The 21642-nt window shown below is 42.6% G+C and overlaps 1 protein-coding gene across 1 annotated transcript; it reads right to left on the bottom strand.

The window, feature by feature from the left end:
- Positions 1–375: 375 nt before the first annotated feature.
- On the bottom strand, positions 376–4472 carry Tob1 (transducer of ERBB2, 1). The gene is made up of 2 exons (XM_027924798.3): positions 4205–4472; positions 376–2314 (listed from the first exon to the last, which is right to left on the bottom strand). Exon 2 carries the CDS (start codon positions 2163–2165, stop codon positions 1134–1136), a length of 1032 nt encoding a protein of 343 aa, XP_027780599.1. The 5' UTR covers positions 2166–2314; positions 4205–4472; the 3' UTR covers positions 376–1133.
- Positions 4473–21642: the final 17170 nt, after the last annotated feature.

The raw sequence follows: 21642 nt of genomic DNA, 5'->3' as shown, positions 1-21642 counted from the left end.
TGGACTGAGGGTTTCTAACAAACAATGCTGTCCCAAGCACTGGTCAGGCTACATAGTTTTGGTAGGACAACTTTTTATGCGGCAAACCACTATCTGATGCACTAGAAGAGCAATTGCTTCCATTATTCCTTTGTGATTCAATGAGTCAGAACTTTCTTTATCATTAGAATTTACAACATAAGGGCTGGCGTTGTGATTCAGTGGTACTGTGCTTGCCTAAGCACGAGGCCCTGGGAGGCCCTGGGTTCGATCCTCAGCACCACATAAAAGTAAATAAAGGTATTGTGTCCAATTAAAAAAAAAAAAGAATTTACAACATAACTCCAGCTACTATCTTTAGCAAAAGGCTTAAAAACAAAGACCACACACAATAGGCATTTTTAATTTTAAAGAATTTTAATACAAACTTAATATAAACTATTTCAGTCCCTCTTAACATGTAAGACACTGACTCAAAATACTTTTATACCGTTTTTTTCAAGTATTGCACAATATAGGTACAAAATTAATATTTACGATTACATTTTCTTCCATAATATATAGCAAAAATCTTTAAACCTTTAACAGAAAATACATTTTTTTGAAAAAGCAAATATTCGTACATTTTAATTCCACCACTAAAGGAATATCCTGTACACGATTTTTAGAATTGTTGATGTCTTTAAGATGGATATTTTACAATTTCAGTAAAAAAAATACAACATGAAGCTGCTGCTGTCACAGATCACTGTAGTAAAAAGATATAAATGCAATACCATGTCGTAGAAACAATATATATATCCTCTGATATTTTACAAACTTTGTACTAAATTAAATTATACAATTAGAAAAGACCAATAAACCCACTTATTAGTGCTAATTTTTTATTAAAAAAAAAAAATCAGCCATGTCCTTGCTATATCTTAAATACTGTAAGAGGCCATATCTGAGAGTATACTTTAAAATATACAGTCAGTATAAAATAACTTTGTGCTTGGTTGGCAAATGAAAAATGATGCATGTTTTATTTTTGTAACCAAGCCTGAATGTATCCTTACTATAAGCTTAAAAAAAAAATCTCAAGGAGGTGAAAAAAGTCCCCTTGGGCCCGTGCATTTTAACTTGTACGATACACTTTTTTTTTTTTTTTTTTTTTAGTTAGCCATAACAGGCTGGAATTGCTGGTTAGAATACTGCATGTTATTTAAGCTAAAATTCAAGCCATCTACAAAAGACTTCTCGTTGAGGCCACCATAGGCCGCAAATACATCAAAGGCATTACTGTACTGGAGAGGACTGAGGTTAAGGGGGCTGTCACCTGGGAACATTCCATTGGTACTACTACCTTGACCCTGCATATTAGGAAAAATAAATTCCTTGGCATTAGGAGAAAGAGCAGAGGTTTTCTGCTGTTGCTGCTGCTGTGGTGGTGGCGGCGGCTGGGATGGCTGCTGCTGCTGCTGCTGTGGCTGCTGCTGGCTACCCAGGCCCAGCCCGTACAGAGAGTGCATTGAGGAAGAGATGGCTTTCTGCTTCAAGAGGTCATTCACATTCAGGCCGAGGTTGATAGGAGAAGTACGCGCAACCTTGTTGCTCCGGCCACTATTCTTCATTTTGGTAGAGCCGAACTTGGTGGCAGCAAAAGTGGCAGTGGTAAAGGTTAAAGGCTGAGTGGACCGGGGCATGAAGGTAGGGCTTACAGCAGCAGAGTGACCAAAGGGAGGCGATGGAGAGCTGGACACTGAAGAGGCTGGGTCACTTATGGGCATAAAAACCTGGGCCTCTGGGTTAAAGCTGTTTTTGATCTCCTTATCCAACTCACATCCATTTTCATTATTATCATCCACATAAAGCACCTTCACTGGTCCCTTTTCACCAATTTGGTAGGAAACCTCAAATGGGTCGATCCAAACACTAAGATCCTGTGGCAGATTGCCACGAACATCATCAATGTCCAAACCACTCTCTTTGGATGCTTGTTCAATCACTGGGTCCACTTTTTCCCCTACGTGTATACATCTAAACCCTGATCCTTTGTATGGCTTTTCAGGATACCAGTGCCCTTCATATTTCTTCTTAAGAAGTCTTTCAAGCTCTTCACCAAAAATGTTGACACGTCTCCTGGGAAGCTTATTATACAAATATGAAATAATAAAATTTAGTGCTACTTGGATTTCAAGCTGCATAGCTGCTATGCCACAAAGTTAAGTTCGTTTCAACTCCTCCACACACACACCAAAAAAAAAAAAAAGAGTTCAGTTTGTGGCAGAGAAACAAATTCTCATTCAAAGTGCTGGTATTAGTAGGTTATCCTTCACCTTGAGTGGTCTTGTTCCTTTAAGAAAACAAAACAAAAGCAAACATGTCCAAATAAGATAAATGTAATGTAAGTCCCATGACCTTTTTTGTTTAATCCCTAGAGTAATTTCACTTTTGAAAAGATCTAATAGGCTGGAAAATATACTCAGTAGAAATAAAGGAATACACAATAAAAAACAAAGTTCAAAGTCTCATGGGAAAAGGTAGATTTGCAGTTAAAACAGTATTTAAAAAAAACAAAACTTATTTTCCTTTCCTGAGTAGAATATTAAGAAGAAAAACATCTCCAGTATATTTGTTAAGTGTTCTTTCTTTTCCTTTCCTCAAGTCTCACAATAATATTTGCTGGAAAGTGTAATGGACATGCCCACTCGCCCACCCACTCCCATGTATACATGTGCCACTTTAAGAAGCTGGTCATTAATTTTTTTTCTGGTCATTAATTTTTATTCCTTTTCATCAATTTTGAAGTGAATCCTATGTTTTTGTTCATTTTGGACATATCTTGTTTAAATCTGCTCTTTAATATTAGAAATTTGAAAAGTTAAGAAAAATTATCTTAATTTTTGAAGTTCATGATGCCAAATTAAAAGTACTCTATCCTAAATGAACTGTCACCCTGACAAATAATTACGAACCAAGTTATTCCGTATGGTTGTGGCCTTAAAACACACTAAGAACACACAATGTAATAGTTGCACTTCTTTGTGCTTCTTTTTTTCCTTTTCAGCATGTATTTTCCCAAATCTGAAATGCCTCTTAAGCAGCAAGTATAACAAAAACAACGATCAACTTAAAAACTCTTATTGATTATTCTGTTTAAAGGGCAGGGTTTCTCAGTTTTATTCCGATTTTAAAAGCTACGTCCCTCCCTCTCTGGATAAGAAAACAGCCCAGAGAGACATGTATGATAAAGTCGACCTTTAAACGTTTGCTGGATCAGCACTGGGTGGGGATAAGAAAAGAACAAGGGCAAACAGAAGATATTTGCAAAGGAGATCTATTTGTACACTGAGGTTGATTAAAAAGGACATTTAAAAATCAAGTTGGTATTAATCCGTCTGTTCCATTTTCCATACTGGCGGTGACAAAGGGAAAAGAATCCCTGGCTGCCCCCAAACTACAAACACTTTCCAAGCCAAACCCGAGCGTCGGCAAAGGCAGCTGATTAGGCTCAATTGCTTGAAGGTGCAGCCGAGCGAGATTCAGGCTCGGTGGAAAATAGTTTCAAGCAACGCCTTAAGACAGGAGTGTGAAGAATTACATAAACAGCTAGTTGGGTCTCATTAGATTTCTGCTCACAGCCTTGGGAGCCCAAGAGCTACGGCAGCAGCAACAGCAAGAGGAGGTGGAGGAGGAGGAAGAGTACGAGCCTGCTGTTGGAGGGGGACCGCCACGGGAAATGGAAAGGCAACCTCTCGCGGCCGGGCAGCGGGCACCGGGCAGGTCGGGGAGCCGGCTGCAGCCGGGACAGCCGCTCCCCTCCCCCGCCGTAACCTGACCCGCCGCTCCCCGCCCCCCGCCCCAGGCGCCTGGGACCCGGCCAGCGCCCGGGGAAGCACCGGTCCCCGACACCATTTTCGGCCTGGGCGGCCACCCGCCCCTCGGACCCCAGCGCGCCCCGCGAGCTCGCCGCTCCTCCCGGGCGCCCCAACCCTCGACTCCCGTCAGCTTGCCCAGGCCGCCTTCCGCCGATCACCCTCCGGGTCCGGGCCGAGCCCCACGCCTCGGGGCGGGCCCCCGGAGCCGCTTCCTTCGGGTCCCGGCAGCTGCCGCCCCTCCGCGCCCGGACAGCGACGCCGTCATCCCCGAGCCCCGGGGCTCGACGACACTGCAGCCCCTCCCTTGCTGCCTCGGCTCCGGCTCCCGACCCGGGTCGCCCCGTCCGTCGCTCCGCGATACTTACGGGCTGCGTCCGCCACAGACCCACGGCTGGGCTGGGGAGAAGGGGAGGCAGGGCGGGGGCACGAGAGGGTCGGGAGCGGCGAGCTGGCTGGGTGCAAGACGTCGCTGCCGCCGGACGGGGAACGAAGGCCTCGGGAGGGCCTCAGGAGCTCGCCGTTTCTAGCTCGGGGTGGCGGGGATCAGGGTCAGGTGAGCGCGCTCACTTCACACAGCCCGGTGCCCCGGCCCAGCGTCCCCGTACTGCGCCCACTCCGCGCCGGGCCAGAGCTTCGCTCCTTCTGCCGCGGCGCGCGCCCCGCCTCTCGTTTTATATTCTCCTCCCTGCCCCCCATCCCATCCGTGGGGGTGCGCGCGCCCGTCCGCGTCACACAACTCTGGGCGGCGTAACCATTCCCCGCCCTCTCCTCTCCGCACTCCGGACCCTAGCTGCTGGTTCCGCCCCTGCCCTACCCCCCGACGCCATTGGCCAAGTCCCGCCTGCCCTGGTCCTGACGCACGGTGGACGACCGGGGTGGGGAAGGCCACACCCCCTGTATGCGAGATGGCCAATGAGCCCACGACCTGGAGAGAGCGTGTGCGGGATTAAGAGAAAATGTGGAAAGGGATTGGAGGAGAGATGTGCCAATGCAGGCGAAAGGGGTGGGGCGGGGCTCTGACGCTCCGTGAGGCGGTGAGCGCGGGGGAGAAGGGGGAGGGGAATGGAGCTGGTGGCGGAGCGGCGGGGGAGAGCTCAAGTCCTGGAGCGGGAGGGGAGAGTGTACACAAAAATGCCCTATCCGAGTAGGACTGTGCCCAGGAAAATCCCACTCGTGGACGGGCTACCAAGTCGGACTCCAGCCCACCCCAGCGGAGTCTAGAGAAAAGGCGAACTGTGACTGAGAAGCGTGCACCCGATTCATTGAATATTAATCCCTTCAGGGCCTAGGCCAACTGCCGTAGAGTGGCAACTGCAGAACCCAAAGCTGCCGTGCCGGGCTGGGGGTGGGGAAGGGAGGCCACCTCGCCGCTCCTCCCGCCCAGATGACAGTTTAACTGCCTCCGCAGTGCCACCTCAGACCTCCCCGTGCGACCCGGCGGCAGCTCGGAGATGGGGGTGGCTTGAAAGTGTAAGAAGAATCACGTTTTGTTCCAAATGTCCCAGCCCAGGCCTCCGGGCCCAGGGTGTGGCAACACGGTGCCAAACCTGCGTATGTATGTGTGTGGGGGGGGGACAATATATATATATACCTATTCATTTCCAGGGTTTTAACACAGATGCACAGAATAAACACTGTGCCTTCCTGTGATGCGCGTGTAAAGATAATTTTCGGCTGAACCATGTGCGGGTGTCTAGGGAATGGGGGGAAGGAGACTCAAGGGAGGGGGGGGGCCTTTTTTCCACAACCTGCAGCCGAGAAATTCACTAAGTTACATTGGGAGTGGAATGGGGCGTCCCCCTCGGCTAAAAATATTACTCACAGGTAGCAACGACGCCTGATTGGCCGCTCGGGTCCCTTAGCAACCAGGCGATTGGCTGCCTGGTTTCTAGGAGACGGACGTCAAACTCGGACTGGGAAAAGGGGAGAGAAAGTCTAGGGGGGTGCCAAGGAGGAAAGGGGGAGAAAGAGAAGCAATGAATGAAACGCCCATCGCCTGGCCTTCCCTTTTCCCCCGTCCTCTGCACTTACGGAGCGCTTCCCGGAAAAACACAGTTGGGGTGCCGCCTTCCCCTTAAAACTGTGGGGCCTGCATTCTTAATCTGCTTGTAAGGAAGTTCAACCGCAACTTACCGTGGAGTGGGGTGTCCGCGGGCGGGCCTGTGTAGACCAGCTGGGCTCCTCGGGCACAAACCCGCTTTATGCGTCGGGCCTAAAAGGCTTTTCATCTAATGTACGCAAAACCTGGATGTACCCTTCTCCACTCCGACTGACTCTCTCGTGCCCTCTCGCCTCCCCTCTCAAACCACGTTGAGAAAGGATATTTCTAAAGTCTCAGTGCATGTGAGGAGGGGAGGGGAGATGGATTTGTGGAGTGGACAGAGGGTGGGGAGGGGTCTCCTAAAACTCAGTGTTGTTTTTTTTTTTTTTGGGGGGGTGGGGGGTGGTGGCAGGGGCAAGAACATAGAAGCTTTACTCAGTGTCTCTAAATTCTGATTTATTTTTAATGTTTGGGGCTTTTAGTTGTAGACAGAAAGTGGAATCGAATTGTGAAAATATGGCAAGCGTTTTAAGTTAAAATGCTCTTTCCCCAGCACTGAAATATTTTATAATGTAAATTATTCGCTCAGTGTTTTCTTCTTTTCGTTCATTGGTACATTTTTTTGGTTTTCTACAATGAACATTAATTCTATTTGCAATAAAAGTGAGTCATTTTTAATTTTATAATTAGTTGTGCACAAAAATTGCAAGAAACTAGGTAAGATATTTTGAGAATGGCTTACCAAGAGAAACCCTTGATTTTTTCGCGTGCCTCAGAAGCATAATTTCTTACCATTAAGCAAATATTGTTACTGTACCCAACATTCTGAATTGTAGGACCATGTGTTGGGCCATGTGTCTGGATTTGTTATTTAGAAAATACATCACTATAATTAGGGAGCATATTAGGCTTGGCTGAGATTAAAATGTCTAACTGAAAATAGATGAATCATAATTTTAAGCTTATCGATACTTTTCAAGAATTCTCTAAAAGAAAGGCACAGGTTTTCTTTTCTAAATGTCTTCAATCTATAATCCCAGGTATAAAATACTAGAGCAGCCATTGGGTACTGATTAAATATCAATAGCAGTAAATTGAATTTCTGAGTCATAAATTTAGATGTCAAAAGTGTCTGAATTATTGTGGCTTAGTTCAGGGGTATAAAAGGTTATCAAGCCAATATAAATATAAACACACACCTTCCCCACACATTAAGGCCCTGTGGCATTTTGGAAAAAAGTACTGAAGTATAGGTATTGGGAAATTTGAGTATCACATCAGTTTCTATCAACTTTTAGTTTTCTCATGTATAAAAAATTGAATTAGATAATTTCTAACATCCATTTAACTTTTTTAATCCACATTTAAAACTAAGGGTATATTTCTTTTTCAAATATGGATTGCAAATAAAAAAAGGAAACAGTTTCCTGTTTTTTGAACATTATGTCATGAGGCATACAAGTTTTTTTTATACAAGTTTTGAACTTTAAATAACCCCTAATATGGCTAATACTATTTAATAATTTACTTTGGAATTGTGCAGGGGAGTCGACTGTTAAATGATTATTTAGATTTATAGAGAAAAAAGCATTTGGTATTAGACTCTAAGTAGTATCAAAATCAGGAGATATTGCTTTTTCTGAGCAAATGGTGATCACTAGAAATCACAATCCTTCTTTTTGCATCCCACAGGAATCCTAGAGATACCTTACAAAAAGATTAGAATTGTTTGGGAAACAAATTCCAATATCATTGTAAAACACAGTTCTTGAAAGCACCTTTATTTACACACAATACACCCTCCTTCTTTAATTCTGAGAGACATCTGCCCTATATTTTCTACTTCTCATTCTGTTTCTTTGTCAACTGAGATGGGCTTACAGGAGAATGGCCATACAAGTATAAACATGGTGTGTATTTACTAAGACTCACTTTAGTTCTAGAGAACCTACCTTTACCTTTATTTGGAAATAATCCCCTACACAAATATAATATTGTTATTCATTTCTTTGTAGATAGTCATGCAACACAAACCATAGCATTTAAATTAATAAAAAATTATAAACTAACCATTGAGTTATTAAAAATCAAACAAACCATTTCTTTCCTAATCATTTCTCAAAGGAAAGCAATACACTTGTCTAAAGAAACCTCAGTGTGGTTTCCTGTGGCTTCTACTCAAGTCTGCAGAAGAGCGTCATACGTTCCTCAGAACAGACTGGTGCACAGATCTGTGCAATTAAAGATAACTAGATAACATTCAGCAAATCCATTTATCTTTGGAACAAGCAATTAAACTGAAGGAACTTGGTCTGAAAGGAAAATGTCTTCTTAAAACTCCTTCACTCCCTGTTATCATGATGAACAAAAGTCCAACCGAAATCTTAAAGTTACTTTCCATTAGCCAAGAATGAGGATTTTGATTTTAGCAAGAGATTATAGTGCAGATTCTAGAAGTGATACAGTGTTCACAACATTCTAAGTACAAAGAACATTTATTTAAAGTCCTCTGTGAGTGAATGTTATTAGAGTACTTTAAATACATTTAAAACATGGTTTGCATACGTTAATATGCAGCTCTGCTTACCAAAATAGAATAGTTATATATATATTAGAATATAGAATAGTTATATATATATTAGAATATATATATAACCAATTATGGCAGATACTTGCTAACTTACCATTTTCCCATGCTCCCATCCACTTCCCCTTGTCTGCCTGATTAAAGAGGCTATAAGAGCTAAGTGTGCCTTCCTAGGCTTCATTGCGTAGGGGTGGCATTGTGACACTGTTCTACCAATGACACATAATCAGAAGCCAGTTGGAATGGTTTTAGAGAAAGCTTTGCTTTTCTTATCAAAGTGGTTTGCACCAGTTGCTATTACTGCATAACAAGCTATCCCAGATACTCCTTTTATTATGCTCTTGGATCCTAGAGGGTAGGAATTCAGACAGGGGACCTGGGAATTCGTGGCTTGTCTCCACTCCACAATGTCTGGAACTTCAGCTGGGTAGACTCATCTGGAGCAGACCTGTGTAACAGAACTTCCTCCAATGGCAAAATATGCTACATCTGTGCTGCCCAGTGTGCTTGCTACATGTGGCTACTGAGCACTTGAAATGTGGCCAGTATGACTGAGGAACTGAATTTTTAGTGTTTCATTTTAATTAAATTTATCTTTTAATAACCACATGTGGCCAGCAGCTTCTGGAAGGGACAACACAGGTCTGGAAGCTTCTTCATGCACATGTCTAGCACCTGGGCTCAGTCAGCACTATTGCCTTTGCTAGGAGCAACTGTGCAAGAACTCTGCACTCCCACTGGGGTTGGGCTTCTCACAGCATAGCCAAGGCAGCTATGAGGAAGGCTTCCCAAGAGGGAGCTTCTAGGAAAGCCACGTGGAAGCTGCATGATCTTTTATGGCCCAGCCTCAGAAGCCACAAAGCACGGCTTCCACCATGCTCTGTTGGACAAGTGATTACAAGTCAATTCAAGAGGAGAGGACATACTCCTACCTCTCAAGGGAAAATGTCAAAGAGTCTGGGATCATTTTTAAAAATTGCCACTAGGGCACTTTCACCTTCTTCCTGCCTTGAACATGAATCTGATGGCAAGAGCTTCCGAAGCCTTCTTACGAGCATGAAAAAAAAAAAAATCAAGTTAATCACAGAGATAGGAGCTCTCATGAATGCAAGTAACTGCCTTGGTCTGGTTTGCTTTTTAAACCACATTAAGTGTTCTATGACTCCCAACTGAAACTATTCCCAGTAAAAAAACACCAATTTAACATCTTTTAAGGAAACCTGAACTTGATTCTCAAAAAAAATCAAAAAAAATTTTTTTTTCCCAGTATAAAATATCAGAGAGCTTCTTTTTCATTATAAAGCCTGGAAATAATTCATTGTAATGCCTGGAAATAACTCATTATAGAAAGTTTGGAACACACAGACAGGAGTAAAAAGAAAATAGCAATCACGTTTAATTTCACTGAACTATGATAATCATGCATCCTGCTCCACCTCTTTCTGAATGAGTTTCCATCACATACACATTTTTGTTTCCTGCAGTATTTTAACATTACATTAGTCCTATTTCCCCCAATATTAAACATTTTTTCATATGATAATTTTTAATGACTGCATACCATATTCCATTCTATAGATTTAGAATCATTTATTTAATCATTGCTGGACATGTAAGTTGTTGAAATTCTATCTTAAAAACAAACATGCCAAGAATGGTAGTTTCATGCCTGTAATCTCAGAGACTGTGGAGACTGAGGCAGGATGATCACAAATTTGAGGCCAGCTTCAGCAACTTAGTGAGGCCCTAAACAACTTTGAGAGACCCTATCTCAAAATACAAAAATAAAAAAAGCTGGGGATGTAGATTGGTGGTTAAGCACCCCTGGTTTAATCCCCAGTCCAAAAACGATGCCCCCCCCCAAATTTTATTTTTATATGGAAATCTTTAACCACATCTCTGATTATTTCCTTGGTACAGATTCTGTAAGTTAATTTACCAGATTAAAGAGAAGGGATATATGTGGGATATAAAAACATATATATACACACAAACAGTATATAATATGATATAATATATATAATAATACACATTATTATACAATATTTTATATATATATATATATATATATATATATATATATATATATATATATATATATATATTATTTTATTTATTTACTTTTTTTTTTTTCAGTACTGGGGATAGAATCCAGGGCCTCATGTATGCTAGCTAGGCAAGTGTTCAACTCCAGTCCCTATCCATTTTAACTTTTTTTTTTTTTTCTTGAAATACATGTTAGGTGAGCGTTTTACCATTGACCTATGTCCCCAGGCCGGGAAGGGATATTTTTTAAAGCTCTTAATACACACTGGCAATCCACTTGCCAGAAAGATTGTATTATTTTACATTCCAGTTATAGACTCATTTCAGTCTCAATTCATTCCTAGTTGGTATTGCCCACCAAACTTTTTTTTTTTCTAGGCTAATATGATAAGTAAAATGATATCTCCTTATTGTTTTAATTTTTTTTACATGTAGGGTTAAATATATTTTCACATACATTATCAGCTCTCTATATTACTGTTTCTGAGATCTCTCTCTCTCTCTCTCTCTCTCTCTCTCTCTCTCTTTCTCCCTCACCCCCCCCCCCTCTTCAGTACTGGGAATTGAACCCAGAGCATATTCTAGACTAGGCTCTACCACTGAGCTACATCCCCAGTCTTTTTAATTTTTTTTCATTATTCTTATGAGATGGGGTCTCAATAATTTCTCAGGTTGGTCTTGAATTTGGGATATTCTTGCTTCAACTTCTGAAATAGCTGGGATTACAAGCATGTGCCACTGCACATGGCTATTTCTGTGACATTATTATTCATTCCTTTTCTCCACATTTCTGTTAGGGGTCTTTGTGTGTTTTTCTTCAATTTGTAAAAGCATTTTACATATGTTCAAGGTATATTAAAAATGTCATTCTAAAATTTGCCCAAGTGTTTTAAATATGTATTTGGATGCCTAGAACCTTGGTTGCCAACTTACTGATTCACTTTATAACATTCTGACTGGCTCAAAGGTTATCAATGAATGAGTTGTTTGTTTGGTTTGTTTTTTAAAGGGACAAAACAAAAACAGTTCTAATGATTTTTACTCAGGCCTTTTTCTCCTTGACCTTTCTACCACATTTTACACTGTTTGCTGGTAACTACTTAAAATATTCCCTTTTGATTTTTAAGACTTTGCATGTTCTTACAGCAACATAAGAGATTCCAATGTGATTCCTGCTTCCTCACTTCTCAGATATAGTGGGGCATAGTAGAAAAATATGAGCTTGAAATGAGAGGATTTGTGTTGGAGTCTTGCTCTACCAGATATTAGCTAAGTATGGCTGCTCTGAGTCTCAGCCCTCATGTAATAAATAGAAGCAATAATTATCCTTGGGGCTGTGTGAGAATCAAATGAGGTGATGCCTGTGAAAATGCTTTGGAACTGCTGAGCCCTACATAGATGTTATTTTCTTCCTTCCTCCTCCCCTCCCTCCCTATTTTCCCCTTCCCCTCCTCCTCCTCCTCTTCCTTCTTGCTTCTCATATCTGGCAGAAACTCAGATTCCATTTGATTCAGCTCAAGAAAGAAAATATGTGACATTACTTTTTAAACTGCAAACGAGTATTATTAACCCTTTCTTCTGTCCTATACAGTGTCTGCAGCTCTCTCATTTCCACTTTCAAATTGCCTTTCAATGGTGTTTTAAGTTGTTATTTAATTATTAGTTTGTCTGGCCAGGTTTTTATGTCCTATCTCTTATGTTAAATTCTAAGGTTTGGTTTTAAGAGCAGGGTCTTATTCTTCTTTTCACCTTTGCTCACAAATTTATTGTACCTTGCAATCAATCAATATTGACTGACTAATGGTTTTGCTATATTGGCTGCCTAAGCCAATATACAGAATAATTAGGCAAAGGCAAGTGGTCCAGAGTGGCTGGTGTAATATGGGTCAGAAGTGAGAATTGAGAGGATGATCAGTGGTGGGCAAAAGGCAGATTACTGAGGGCCTTTTATTAGGAAATTTGAAATTTTGCCTTTTAATGGATGGAAAGATGTTGAGTGATTTTTTTAAATAGGAAGATGACATTATTGGAATTCTGTTTGAAACATATTTAGCCCCAAACCCCTAGAGCCTAATACAGTATTTAACACCCAGGTATTGCCCCATCAGTGACTATTCAATTGCTCGACCTAATTTTATCACTCAATGGAATATTCTTCCATTATTTGGTGATTCTGAAGATGAAATATTGTCTTTCAGGGAAGAAATGGACCCTTCATGGAGACCCACCTGGGAACAAAATAAAAGGAGACAATTCTGTGGCAGGGTATAAGTCAAAAGCTTTTGGTTTCTGGAAAATCTAAAAACTTTCTGAACAGATAATTTTATTGAGGAAGGAAGGTTGGTTTTTACTAGCTACCTTTCCTGACAGTGTGGGTATTGGTTGTTAGCTTAGACATTCCCCTTTCCTCCAGCAATAGTCCTGAGTTTCATTTAAGGCTTCATCCTTCTCCCACTCTCCATCCCTGTGCTTCCATAGGGACCCCGGCATTCTCCTGGGTTCAAGGTTGGCCGTTGTCCTAATCAGGCCAATCAGAGCCAATAACACCCAGTTCTGGGACTTCCTATTTGAAGTATCAGGATAAGGACTCCATTGTTGAAGCCTGTAGGGCCATTTTGAGTACCACAAGCAGAGAGTCAGCCAGAGAATGAACTAACCCAGGACAAACATGGAGAAAACCAAGGTCTAGAAACAGTCTTCCAGCCTGGGTCAGCTCTACAGAGTGTCTTTACCTAAGTGCCTAAATAAGCAGAGGCGAAGGGCTTAGCACTACCACTTTTATAGGGAGCAAGAGCAAGAACAAAAGAGAGCAAAACAGCGAAGGAGAGAGAGCCAGTTCAGGGTTGCCTCACTGAGCCAGCTGATCCTGTGGGCCGGTGCCCCAAGGAGCCATATAAACTATATCCCAGGGAAGAATGTATCCTCTGGTTGTCGTCTCCCACTGGTCCTCCTATGTAGGACATGAACTCTCCTACATTTCCAGTTTGTACATATTGGAAGCCAGGTAGAGACCTGCAACCAGGTGTCAGCAGGGAAGTCCCAAGGCAGGAAGCAAGAGACACTATGTGAAGTGAGGAGCTGTCAAACTGTGCACGTGGCAATACAGCCAGAGCCTGTGTAGATCTGGACACAGTGGCGGCAGCTGGAGGGAGAGAAGGTGAAGCCAAGAGAACCTGGAGTGGTGTGTCAGTGGCAGTGGATGCCCAGTTCCTTTTGGGCCAAAGTCAGCTACAGTTAGCTTTCTACACAGGCAACTCCCTGTCCACAACCCTCATCCCCACCCCTGGGTGCAGTAGCACTTACTGTCTAGATCATTCATTTTGGCATGAAAGTGTATGCTGTCTCCCCCGACCCCTGCATATCTATATTACACAGATATGTGTCCTGTTGCTCCAAGAGATCTACATTACCATGAGAACATGCCAGTAGGTACCTGCCCTGGGCCATGCCATTCACAAGATGCATAATAAGTATTTTGGTGAAGTGAGTGTTCAAGTTCCATCAAATTCAGCATTCTGCTATTTGATGGTTTGCATTCCAATGTGCCTTTCCCAATATGTGCTATTTCATTAACCTGCTAAATATTATTATTTGGGCAATACTTAGAGAATTAGTCATCAAATGATTTCATATATTCAGTGGTATTTGGATTTTAAGGCCAAATCATTGTAATTCTATTCTCAGTATGGTTCATATGAAAAAATGTTAAACGACATGCAGAAAAACTCCCAAGAGATTTGATATTGATCAACAGAGAAATTCCAGGAAGGAGTTAAGAATGAAGAGAAAAATAGGAAGCAAAGAACTAAAGGCATCAGGGTCAGGGCATCTGATATATTAGATCAACTAACATGATCCATCATTTTTATTTAATAACTATCTGGTGTTAGAAAAGGAAATAATGGGTATATATCAACATGAGAAGAGAAAAAAATGACTGTTTATAGATGATATGATTATTTACCAAGAACCACCTGAGACCAATAGCTTATTAAATAATTTTATAAGGTGGTAAGGTGCCAGTCACAATGGCACACACCTGGAATCCCAGCCACATGGGAGGCCCAGGCAGGAGGATCCCAAGTTCAAAGCCAGCCTCAGCAATTTAGTGAGCCCCTAAGCAAGTTAGTGAGCCCCTGTCTCAAAACAAAAAGGGCTGAGGACTAGCTCAGTGGTAAAGTGCTTGCCTAAGATGCATGAAACCCTAGATTCAATCCCCAGTACTGCAGGTAAGGTTGGTGGGGTAAGATGAGCCTGACACCCCAAATCCATCTCACTCTCAAGATAAAATAAAAAATAAAAAGGAAGGGGGATATGGCTTAGTGGGTAAGCACCCTTGGTTCAAATCCTTGCTACCAAAATAAAAATACAAAGAAAGTGGCCAGCTAGAAAACATACAAAAAATAATCATTTTCCTCCACAACAGCAATAATAAATTAGGAAACAGAAAAAAAAGATGCCATTTACATTAATAATAAATGATAATAAATTTAGAAACAAATTATTGAGAAATATACATGATTTATTATGAAGTCAACTACAAAATATTTTTGAAAGGCATTCAAATTCTGCATGTATAGAGGAAGTGCTTATATTGTCAGATGAAAAGACTCAGTATTCAAAAGACACACTCTTCTTCCAAATTAATTCCTAATGACATTCATCTGGAAAGTGCTCAAGAAAAACCAAGAACATTTTGAAATGGGAAGATAATGACAGGAGTACCTCCTACCATATATCAAGACAATACAGCAAAGATTCAAGAGGTAAAATAACAACACGGTATGGCTGTAGGAATAGCCAAGTGGATGAGGAAACAACAAAGGGTCCTGAAATTCATCCTGTATAAATAGAAATCAGCTTACAGAAAACAGGGCAATTGTGATTAGTGAGGGACAATGATGTTGAGACAATTGGTTTTCAATTTGAGGGGATAGAAGTTACATATCTCAATTTTACTAAAAACATGGGGAATACAAATAAAAACAGTGAGATATTTTGTTTCATGCATTGGTTTGATAGAACTTAATAAAAATTGCTAAGGGCTAGTATTGACCAAAGGGTGATGGGAAAGGAGTTCACATTGAATGTGAAAGGAGTTCACCTTGGTTCAGTATGACCATCAGAATGGAAATTGATACTGTTTTAGGAGTGGAAATTGATACTGTTTTAGGAGTAGAAATTGATACTGTTTTGTAGTGCAAATAAAAATCTCCTTGTGTACAGAAGATATCTCTTTAAAGACACTTATTTTGGAACCATTTAGAATTGTAAAGGGGAAAAAAAGCAACTTAACTAACCATCAATGAGAAATGATTGAAAGATTTTGATACATCTTATACTTTGTAGCTATCCATTAGATGGATCCATAACTCATGGGGAAGATACTATGTATCAGCCAGTGTTCTCCCTGCTTTCCAGGTTTAATTTCTTTTTCAAAGTACTGAGAATCAAATCCAGGGCCTGCTGCCTGCTAGGCAGGCATTCTACCACTGCTTCTTTCCCTTCTTCCTGCTTTGCATCTATTGATCCTCACAAACAAAACAAAAACCCTATTAGGAAAATACCAAGAAGTGCCATTTTATGGCTGAGGAAGCTGAGGCACAGTGAAGTCCATCGTTCATCTAAGATCACTCAGCTAAGAGGCAGACCTAGGATTTGAACCAACCATTTGATGCCAGAGCCTGTGGCTGAGCCATGCCCCTACGTATGCCATGCTTCCATAGAACTATGATATCCTGGAAATATAAGAAAACAGCAGAAAAGAGAGTAATTTCATTTTTATTAAAGGTGTAAAACACTGAAACATCAGTGCTTAGGAAGAAAGTGGTCACTTTGGATGAGGGGTAACTTTGCTGACAGGTGAAGGGGCACATCACTTTGACTTCATTCTCCACATATAACTTGAGTTCTGAACAGTTACTTTTGCAATTAAAAACAAACTATTAAATATATTATGTATTTATTATATATTTTACATATCTCTATATCCTTTATATTGGGTGCTCATTTTCTTGTTTAGGTAGTGTGTGTTTCCAAAGAGCTTTCTTTAGTTCAAATTATCTCTTTAAAAAAAAGAAACAAAGAAAAGAGGGCTGTGGTGTGGCTCAGTGGTGATGCACTTGCCTCACATGTGTGAGGCCCTAGGTTCTATCCTCAGCACTACATAAAATAAAGGTATTGTGTCCATCTACAACTTATTATACACATATACATACATATAATGAGAGAAGAGCATGTTGGTCTCTCACCTGTCAACTACATCCCCCAGACCATTAATTTATCACTTATTCTTTTTTTCCATTTTTACCATTCCTCTTGTAGGTTTATTTTTCTCAGGTATTTTGTCACAGTAATAGAAAGCTGATGAACATATCTGGGCTAGTCGTAGTGACTCATTTGTTACCAGTGGAAAGTAGAAGGGATACTCCAGGAAAAGTTGTGCTCCCTTTGTGTACAATGAGTCGAAGTATATTCTGCTGTCATATATACCTAATTACAATCAATCAATCAATCAACCAATCAAAGCAGTATGGAGATTCCTTAGAAAACATGGAATGGAACCATCATTTAACTCAGTTATACCACTCCTCGGTCTATACCCAAAGGACTTAAAAATCAGCATACTATAGTGATGCAGCTGCATCAATGTTTATAGCAGCTCAATTCACAATAGCTAAACTGTGGAAGCAACCCAGATGCCCTTCAGTAGATGAGTGGATACAGAAATGGTGGTATATACACATAATGGAATATTTCTGAGCATTAAAAGAGAATAAAATTATGGCATTTGCAGGTAAATGGGTCAAGTTGGAGAATATCATGATAAGCAAAATAAGCCAATCCCAAAAAACCAAAGGCTGAATGTTCTCTCTGATAAATAGACACTTATCCATAATAAGGGGGTGGGGGAAGAATGGAAGAACTTTGATAAAATTTATCACTTTGGAAGGGATCTGGTTTTGTCATGGAAATTATATAAACCATTTGGCTAAAATGGCACCCCCTTAGAGAGTTTGCCCTTTTGTGAAGTTCTATTTCTGTGCATGGATTTTCCTTTTGCAAGCGATGTCCACAGGCCTACTCTTTCTGAGATGCTCTGTTAGGTCAGGGAGATAGAAGACTGAGCAAGCCCAGGCCCGTGGGACAGACATGGCTCAAGCCAGAAGCCGGGGAGCCATCCTTTGCTCTTTTGTCCCTATTTCCAACCTGCCCCTGGGCCCGTTAGTCTGCCCTCCTGTTGATCTAGTCTGCCCACCACTGTCCAGGCCCTGAACATCTCTTCCCTAGGACACTTGAAGTCCCCACCCTCGCCCTGACTTCCTGCCTTCATTCCTGCCAACACTGCTGACCCATTTTGCATGTGACCACTGAGGGAGGGGCCTCTTAAAGATGAAATGCAGACATGTCCCCATACTCCACCCCCACTGGAGGACCTGAGCAGTGTCCCCCATTTCTTTGAGGATAAGGACCAAAGTCCTCACTGTTGTCCATCAGACTCTAGGAGCACAGCCCGGAGCTGACACCTGCCTCTACCGTCCTTTACTTCCTCAAACACCATGTTTGAACCCACGTCGGGGCCTTGCTTGGGCTAGTCCTTCTGTCTGCAGCCTCTCGCCAGCCCCTCACCTCAATAGCCCCTTCCCTGTTATTATCTTCTTCATGCCCCAACCCTCACTCTTAGAGTAAACCCTTGGCTATTTGCCGTCCAAATTTCTATGCTCTTATTTGCTCCACAGCTGTCTCCACCACAGAGCTATAAAGTCCATCAGGGCAGGGTGGGCACTGTGTCTACTTTGCTCCCTGTGGTATTCTTGGAAATAATCACAGCTTCTGGCTCCTGCAGGTGCTCAATAAGCCTTTGAGTGAACAAACAAATGAATGAATGAATGAATGAGTGAGTAAGTGGGTGGTCCAGCTATCATATAGGTGGTGGTAGGGGCAACAGGGAGGCTGGATCAGGTGAGGCTGGCTTTGCTTGCACGTGGGGACAGCATGACAGAGCAGTGGGAGCCCTTGAAGGGAGGGTAGTATCCTTTCCTGGGCAAGGAAAGGTAAAGAACATTCCAGACTCAAGGCCCACAGGAGCCTGAGGAGACTCCGGGGTTGGCAGGGCAGAGTCGGGAGAGGCAGAGATAAGGCTGCGATTGTGGGTGAGCCCAGCCTGGGAAGGGCTCTGCATACCAAAAAAAGGATTGAACTTTATTCTGTAGGTAATGGAGGAACCTGCCCAGGTGTGTCAGGCAAGCTTCCCCCACTCCCTTCCTCCTTCCATTCTTCCCTCCCTGCTCTCCTTCCTCCTGGAGAGAGGGATTGACAAGGAGTTGTTGGGTCCAGGTGACTCAGTGGGCCCTTCTTCCTGGCCTCGTCCCCAGAGTTAACTGCAAGAGGGACACACATTCCCCAGAGCCACCCACTCACCCAGAGATGTGCCTGGGAATCTCCAAAGCACCCCAGGCCTCAGTCTCAAGAGTGGAGGGAAGAGTGAGATCGGCAAGTTGACAGAGCAGGACCAGTGTCCGGGCTATGCCACCCTCGGCTGTTTCTCCTGTCCTGTTTCCTTTGCCTCAGGACAATCAAGGGTTTGAAATCCATGACACCAAGCCTCCAGGTCTGGGATTCCAACAGTTTCTATGCTGCCCAAAGCCAAGCAAAGTCACTTCTGTCTGAACAGAGAGGTTGGTGGCACCGCACCCAGGACCCGCAGCTTCACCTTGAAGTTGTACCTGTGTGCTGGGGGAGGGGCACTAACTTCTGGCCCAAGATGGGATTAGTGGAGACAAGTGCCCACAAGGCCAGGTAGTTTTCTGTGGGCTGAGACCCCTGCTCTCCTGGCTCTTCTGCCGACATTTAAAAACTTTCATAATTTCAAAATCAGGAGACATATTGGCTTCTAAGTTTCCCATGCTATTCTTTGGTTTGGATTTGAGCTTGTGGACTAAACAGTGTTCACACCCCTGTGCTAAGCTCAAGTGTCATAAAGATGAATAATGTATGGTCCCTGCTCTCAAGTAACAGACTAGCAAGGGAAACAGACACAAACAGAACTTTCTATCTTTCCCCTTCCTCCCTACCTTCCCTCTGGTGCTAGGGATTGAACCCAGGGATGTTCCTTCACTGTGCCACATTCCCAGCCCTTTATATTTTTGTTTTATTTTGAGGCAGATCTCGTTAGGTTGCCCAGGCTGCCCTTGAACTTGCAATTCTCATGCCTCAGCCTCCCAAGTTGCTGGAATTACAAGTTTGTGCACCATGCCTGGCACCAACAGAAATAAAACAATGTAAAGACCTCAGAAGAGGTCAAATTCCAGTGGAATCCATCCGACTTTATACCGTGTTTGTAAACCTGCCATATCGGGTGCATGACTATCACTTATGACCCAATATTTTATCTTGTTGTAATCCTTGTTTATTTTGTTGTTTTCCTCCAGCCACATTTTGGTATTATACAAAGATGGTAGTCATGCCTGAATTTCTTCAAAATTTCCTTTTATCAGTCACTTCAACCTCCCTCGAATTAGATCTGCCCCATTCCCCCTTCACCTGGGAAATACAGGCCTTTCGCAGGCCTAAAGCCAAGATGTGACTTCTGAAGAGGAGATGGATGGGTCCCTGCCACAAACATGTCCCTGAAAAGAGCCTCAAATCTATAAGATAGATTATAATTCTATTCCTTTGAATGTGCATGAGCCCTGGGAAGGAGTAATGCCTCTAATCCTGTCCACTTATCAATCCAGTAGAGATGTGTTTACAGCCAAAGAGACCCACGTGGGCCAGAAAAAGAGCAGGGAGGGGCAGCCAGCTTTCCAGGTAGGCCCTACCACATCCTCCAGAAACTGAGTTGTTTCAGTTAGCTGAGGCTGGGTAACAGCCTTCTCAAAATGTAGCAGCTTGAAAAATGATATATTTCTTGCAGTGCCAGGTTGGTTACATGGGTGATTCTGTTGGTCTCATTTGGGATCATCTGGCTTGGGCCAGAGGGTCCAATATGGCCTTGTCCACATGCATGGCAGCTGGTGATGGTTGCTAGCTCTCCAAGTGGCCTATCACCTTCCAGTATGCTTACTGGATACCAGGTGATCTCTAGATTCTCAGAGGTTAACAGAGGAGATTGGAAGACCCCTTCAGGCCTGGGCGCCCAAATTAGCATATTGCTATTTCTGCCACATTCTTTTGGTCAGAAAAAGTCATGAGGCCAGTCCAGATTGAAGGAAATACCAAAGCAGACTCCTCAATGGGGGAGCAGCCCCGTCAAACTGCAAAGGGGTATGTACACAGGAGTGTGGCTCATGGGGACCACTGACATCACCACAGAGGTTAAAGATTTCCAAGGACCAAGTGTGAGAGCTTCAGGGACAGCAGAGGGGAGTTGGTAGCCCAACTCCTTTACCATCATCTATTTCCATGATCTCACCCAGGGTTCTGTTAACTTTTGCCAACAGGGATATAGCCCACAAATCCAGTCCCCTTGACTCCACAGAGCCCATCAAATGACATGGCTACTGTCTGGGTGCCTCTTGAATCGTTAGAGCATGTTCTTCACCAGGTCTGGTAATGAACAGGTAGACTGGATGAGGGTGGGGCAGGGAGGGGGAAAGCCCTGGTTTGCAACATTTGCCAATTTTTATGGTATCAGTGCTGCTACAGTGTGGTCATTGCCAGCTACCAATGTGACAATACCAAGTACAGAGTTCAGAATAGCTATGCAAAAATAAAGTAGCTCTCAGATCTATATGAGCCAGCTTTATACCTTTTACTTATCTCTGGAATTTTCTAAAAAAAAAAAAAGTGAATATATTAAAAAACAAAACAAAAAAACAAGCTTTGCCTCCTGGCCATCGTCTCCTGAGCTACTTTTCTCTGCTTCACCTAGGGTCCAGAGTTATGGAGTTGGCCAACTATGGACTAAAATTCTGAAATTGTGATCCAAAATAAAATTTCCCTCCTCTAAACACACACACACACACACACACACACACACTCACACTCACACATACACACTCACATACATACACACAAATGTGTTTAAAAGACAGTCTTCTCTGGGGAATCTGGAATTGCACAGCTATTAGGCAGGTTTGGAAAGTGGTGTGCTCTAAACACACCTGGTGACATGTTTGTGTGGTTGC

This window comes from Marmota flaviventris, chromosome 17, assembly GCF_047511675.1.
Source record: "Marmota flaviventris isolate mMarFla1 chromosome 17, mMarFla1.hap1, whole genome shotgun sequence".
NCBI lineage: Eukaryota > Metazoa > Chordata > Mammalia > Rodentia > Sciuridae > Marmota > Marmota flaviventris.
The sequence above is the reverse complement of the archived record's forward strand: the minus strand, read 5'-3'. Positions and strand labels throughout refer to the sequence as shown.